This window comes from Eschrichtius robustus, chromosome 8 (assembly GCF_028021215.1).
Source record: "Eschrichtius robustus isolate mEscRob2 chromosome 8, mEscRob2.pri, whole genome shotgun sequence".
NCBI classification, from domain to species: domain Eukaryota; kingdom Metazoa; phylum Chordata; class Mammalia; order Artiodactyla; family Eschrichtiidae; genus Eschrichtius; species Eschrichtius robustus.
In genome coordinates, this window is record NC_090831.1 from 97363221 (window position 1) to 97369220 (window position 6000).

The 6000-nt window shown below is 52.6% G+C and overlaps 1 protein-coding gene across 2 annotated transcripts in view; it reads right to left on the bottom strand.

Moving 5' to 3' along the window:
- WNT2 (Wnt family member 2) overlaps positions 1-4590 on the bottom strand; it is a 44735-nt gene extending 40145 nt beyond the window's left edge. For both annotated transcript variants that reach the window (XM_068549355.1, XM_068549356.1), the window contains exons 1-2: positions 3128-4590; positions 806-1032 (exon numbers count right to left, since the gene is read on the bottom strand). In XM_068549355.1, the coding sequence (XP_068405456.1) occupies positions 806-1032; positions 3128-3210 (310 nt within the window). In that variant the 5' untranslated portion in view covers positions 3211-4590. The remainder of the gene's footprint in view (positions 1-805; positions 1033-3127) is intronic.
- Between the last annotated feature and the right edge of the window lie 1410 nt (positions 4591-6000).

A 6000-nucleotide genomic window follows, 5' to 3' on the forward strand; every position in this document is an offset into this window, starting at 1 on the left:
GACTTGCTTTATTGTGGTGATCTGGAACCAAACCTGCAATATCTCCAAGGTCTACCTCTGTGTATTCATGGTTCCCACCCCTACCCTCCATAAATATCCTTCTGCTTAAAATGTACCTGGAGAACAGGCACTCGCTACAAGTTCATCCATCCATTCATTCAACCATTCAATGAATGAGTGATGCCTACAACACACAAGGTACCAAGTAAGGTGCAGGGAAAGCAGATGAGTTCCTGCCTTACAGAATTTACAGTTTACTGAAAAAAATGTTTAATTTAGAAACAGAGTGACCCGAAGCTGAGTAGCCGAATGGGAGGTCAAAGGTGGTGAGCAGAGATTTGTCTCTGCTTCTTAATAACACTGACTTGTTATTGTAATAATGACCATCTATGGCCAATAAAAGATTTGGGCATTCTATCCCAATCTTCTGCTCTTTTCCTTCTGGAAGTTTCAAGTCCCAGAAAGAAGAGTTAAAAAGTCAAAAGCGCTCTGTGGCTGCTGCGTCCTTTCTTCTAGAGACAAAATCTGAACCTGGAGGGACAGGCAGGGTTGTGACATGACATGGATGGACAGAGCCAAGAATAAAAAGACACCAGCCTGGGGCACTACATCCTCCTCCAAAACTTTAGACAAGTTTCTTGATTTCTCGAGTCCTTGTCTGTAAAACGGGACAAATGCCACCCAACAGAACAAGCTCCTGACTGAATAGCATGCCAGACAAGATGAGCAGGGACTTTGAAGACCAAATAAGGGTGTGTGTATGTGAGGGTAGAGCCCGTGAGCTGCGAGAAGGCGGGAGACTTACTTCGAAGCAGGACCCTGCCGAAGAGGCCGTGATCCCTGTCCAGGGTGTTGCAGTTCCAGCGGTGCTGGCGGAACTGGTGCTGGCACTCTGCTGTCCACTCGGCCACGCCCAGGCCGATGGCACGCATCACGTCCGGGTGTCGGTGGCACAGCTGCCGCTGGCGGCTCACCAAGCCTGGCACATTGTCACACATCACCCTGGAGGAGCCACCTGTAGCTCTCATGTACCTGGGAAGGACCAACACGGGGGAGAGCACAGAACAGCGAGGCCTCACACGGTGTTTCCCAGGAGAGGGAAGAGCTCAAAGCAGCATTTCAAATACGAATTCCAATCCTTTGGGGGATATTAGAAGGCAAAGGTTATTTAACTTTAGTTCACTGGAGAAGCGGCACAGCAGGCATGGTGAGTGATCCGGTAGAAGCCACCCCAAAACGGAGTGCTGACTGTTTCTTGGACATGAAGCCGAGGCCACCAGATGATGCTCTGGGCAGGGTGGGAGAGGCAAGGTCTGCAGCTGGGGAATGGGATGAGGGGGGAAGGGGCAACATGTTTTTGGAAGACGTCTTCCAAGAAGACTCTGATTTCAACACACAATGTGTCTGGACTTGGCTTTGGAGGAAGCTGACCTTTAGAAGCTCCTCACTCCCATTTATTTGATCTAATGTTTAAGTGTCTTAAACTGTCTGTATCTGTCTAATCAACACCTGCCGGTATCTGATGTTATACTCTCTGCACAGGCATGCCATTCTTTTTCTACTAAAGAATCCGTTAAATATTTCCATTTTCCAGCTCTTTTTGGCTTTTATAGAGAACCTTTGGAAAAAAATCTTTCTATTGTTATTAAGGACACTAAATGTTTGGAAGAATCAAACAGTGTTATAGCTCCATAAAGTACTTTTGAGAAGAAACTTTAACAAAAAATTACATCATCATCTCTACCCAGATGTTCTCTATTAGTTGTGAAATGTTTAGAAAGGTACCTTTTATATAACCCAAGCTGCCATAGGTGTCTTTTGAAGCGATCAAACAAGGAGAATGTCTTTTTCTTGTATTTTCATTATTTTATATGATCATAAAATCATTACAGCTGTGACTCCCCAAAAATATATTTAAGTGACAGCTGAGAGACAATGTGACAAAAAGCCTGGGCAATAAATAATGTTTATACACCCATGGAAACAGAAATAGTCATTTTATTGAAAAACGGTCACTCTGATAAATCAATCTTTGATCTATGTCAGCAATGTCAAGGCTAAACGCCTTTCTGTTCAAAGTGGCTTAGGAAGGAATTGAACCCCTTTTCTCATCAATGCTTTCTTTGCCTTGCTCCTTTGAAGGGCTCGTGTCTTCCTAAAGTTCCCTGCTCCAGTGTCTCATTTGGCTGAGACGCCTTACTTTTGCCAGATTCTTTTAAAAAAACAGCACATCATAACAGATAACAGGTCTTTCTGAATCAGTGTTTTAAGTATCAGTTCGGAAGTTTTTAGGTGCGAGAACGTTAAAGAGCTCTCAACTCTATCTCTTCTCAAGATGAAGGAGATGGAGATGAGTTTCTGGGTGGGGAGAGCCTCTCCCTTTGGAACTTTTAAGGATGCTAAGACCTGTTAACGTTTCAACGTTCCTTCACTATGCAGAATAAATCGAAGATCCACGTATAAAGGACAGCAGCAAAGTTACTCTTTGGGGTGACTGTGGTTTCGAACTGACATCTTAGAGCCCCCGGCCTCTGGAGCTTCGTATTAAGGCGGTAGTCTCTACCTGGAGGCAGCAAAATGTTCTTCCGCCCCACTGGGGTGAAGCACTAGGAATGTGGAAGGACGGGAAAGAAGGCAAAATCACACGCTTTGGGTTCTACCGCTCCTGCCCACCGGAACTGGCCCGTCAGTTTTTATCTTGAGGGTTTTTGGGGGGGAGGGGGAGCATGGGGGGACGATAGTAGTTTTGGAGGTAAGTTCACCCCCCCATACACACGCGCGCGCGCGCGCGCACACGTCTGTGCTAGTAGAGCGAGAGACCCGGCTAGCGCTTGTCTCAAAGATCCCGATTTTGCTGTCGCTCAGCTGTATCCAAATACACCGACCATCAGAGCTCTCAGTTGAGGGGGAATGGAGGGGGGGGAGGGGGGGTGTTGAAGTTGTCGAAGCTGGAATGGGCTTCCAAGGAAAATCGAAGGGGCGATAGGAGAGGGCAGCAGCTGGGGTTCGGGTCGGAAGCCGTGACTGCCGCGGCCGCGGGGAAGCGCCGCCGGGAAGGGTCTATGTGGCCACTGCGGTCTCCACTCCCATCCCCAAAATACCCCGGCGCCCGTGCGCGTGCACTTACCACCATGAAGAGCTGACCTCAGGGCTGAGCCAGGTCAAGAGCAGAGGGAGCCAGAGCCAGATTCCACCGAGACAGGCGTTCATATTAACCCCCTTGCGTCCGCATCAGGTCAGACTCCGTGTGCGGGCGCCATGCGTGCCCGGAGCAGAAGCGCTCAGCGCCGGGAGCGCCTCGTCACGGCCGCCGGCGCCTTGCCGCGCCCCCGCCCCCCGCTCGCGTCTGCGGCGAGTGGCGAGACTCGCTGATAAAGTTTCAAGCGACCAGCGGGGCGAGCGATAAAGGCCAGCCGGGGCCGCCTCGCCCACAGCCAATTCCCCAGGCGCGGCAAGCGCGGGCTGCCGGAGAGCTCTGCGCGCCTCCCGCGCGCCCCGGTCCCTTCAGCTCCCCGCCCGCCCGCCCGCCCAGGCGCAGCCAAGGGAGGGGGCGCTGCGCCGGGTAGGATGGCGGGGGTTGTGGGGGGTGGGTCGCGCGGTTTTATATAAGGGTGGATGAAATGATGGCAAAAGAGGTCTGTGGGTGAGGTGATGCGGGGAGGGAGAAGCACCTCTGCGTGGCCTCGAGCACCCGCGGAGGCAGGCACCTTTCGGGAAGCTCCGGGCCAAAGAGCATCAGTGGGTGCCCCGCCACAGGACCGAGCGCTCCGGATAGGCGAGGCTACCCTCCGGCAAACATAAGTCCCCGAGCGGGCAATGTGGGGAAAGGAGGGAGAGGATAGGGATACAGCTGTGTACAGGAGGCAAGAATCCAAGGATGATTTTCAACTCATCCCTCCGCTTCTCTTCCTAATACCGAAAGGAAGAGCAAGCCCTCGTAAATCTGGAGCTAAGCAGGGCAAGGTTGGGGAGGGAGGGTTCAGGCCTCAGGGAAGTGAAGACCTGTGGCCTTGATTCCTCGGTGCTGGGCTTATATACAGAGCCCCAAGGGAGGGGAAACGGGAAGGTCCCTGACCCTCCGGACCTCACCCAGGCGTCCTCGGCCAAAACGTCTGGGGAAGATGCGGTGTTTACGCACACCCAGCTCCTCCACGGCGCTGTAGAGCGCAAAAGATCATGCAGGGAGGAACTGAGGCAGCAGGAGCCCGCCGAGGGTCTGCGCCCCAGCACCGGTCGCGCCTCTTGCCGTCCTGGCGCTCAGCCTTTGCGCCTTGCGGAGGTCAAGGGACTATCGGTCCTGATCTGGGCCCCCGCAGGGCCAAGAGAGACAGGCTTGAGCCCGCGGGTGGAGCATCTTGAGCAGCAACTGGCTTGTAGCCCCGCCGTTTATCACCGGAAAGGAAGGAAGACCAGGAACTCGCGGCGGCCGTGAACTGTTCCATTGCTCTTTTCCTGGGGCGGAGGAACCCGCCGCCCGCCCGCGGAGCGTGCCTTGGGGAATGGGGAATGTGTGTGCGTGTTGGGGGTGGGGTGGGCGCTGCATTGTTCGCAGGGCGTGAAGGGGTGGCCGTCCAGATAGGAAAGACCGGCTCTCACCCCACCCTCTCCTAGAGCCGAGACTGGCCGGAGCATCTGCCCTCGCTAGGCGCGAGCGCGGTGAGAAGCTGGACGGGGCGAATCTCAGAAACGCCAAAAACCTGAAAAATGCTGTCATCGCCACCCCCGCCCCCCCGCCGCCGCTGGTCCCTGGCAGGTCCGGCCCCTCCCAGGCTGACCCAGATACATCCCCGTTTGGGTCCGGAAAGGGAGGGGAGGGAAACAAGTACCGCGCCACCCACGACTCGGGAAGAGCAGGGCTCCGCGCCAGGGCCGCTCCATATCGCTGGGCCGCGACCCAGGGGAAGTTCTGATCAGTCTGTGCCGGGAGGGAGGGAGGGGCAGGGGAGGTGGGGGTTGTGTTTCTGCTCACAGTGCGTGCACAGGCTCGTGTGTGTGTGTGTGTGTGTGTGTGTGTGTGTGTGTGTTGGGGGATAGGAGGTTAGGGGGAGACGGGGCGAGTGATGTGATGGGCATCAAAGAGCAAGAAATATCTCATTAACCTCTGTGCTTACGCTCATAAACCTCCTCCCTGGGTGAAGCAGAAGAGTAAGTTAAAATTCATTTCCATACCCCTTCGTCCACAGTCTCTCCACTTCTACCAGTGAATAAAGTAGGGATGTGGATGTGTATGTTGGGAAAGGTAGGCAGCTATATGCTTCTCTCATGGACAATGAGACCTGAAACTACCTAAAAAGCTCCTCAACTCCAAGCTCCACCCACCTCAGCACATCATGTTCTCCCAGCTGAGGGGAGTTAGAAATACATGGAGTATGACTATCAGCTTAGAGGCCTTTCCTCTCCGCCCAGGGGATTATTGAGTGGCCAGGAGATCTGCCCTTCAGTTGTTGATGAGGCCAATGGAATGACCTAAACCTGAAACAGACCTCCTGGAATAAGAACAGGACCATCCCCAAAACTAATTAAATCCACTCCAAAGTACTTTATCCTAGGGCAGGAGAAGTACCTCATGACTTGCAGACAAGAAATCAGCCTTGGTGAATGGCAACTGCTGAAAAAGTTCAAGAGAAACTAAATCCAGATGTGAAAAAGGTCCACCCAAACACTCCTTCCCGACCTGTCTAGAGGCAGTCTGGAACACGTGACTTGTCCCGTCCAGATCTGTGATTCCATTTCTCTCACGTTCTCCACCCCTATTCACTTATGACCCACTATTAGCCCTGTACAGCTTCGCCTCCTGCCCAACAAGTCTGACTTTCCTCCCTCCTCATCTGTACCTGTGCACTTTGAAGATAGAGTGTTCACTACTAGAAGAAGTTGGGAAATGCTCAAGAAAATGAAGTGGAAAGAAAGTTATTACAAACCTCACTTCTCTTCCAATAAAAACTACCATCCTAAGGAAGAGTTGATAAATATTTAAGTAAATTGCACATGACTATAGCC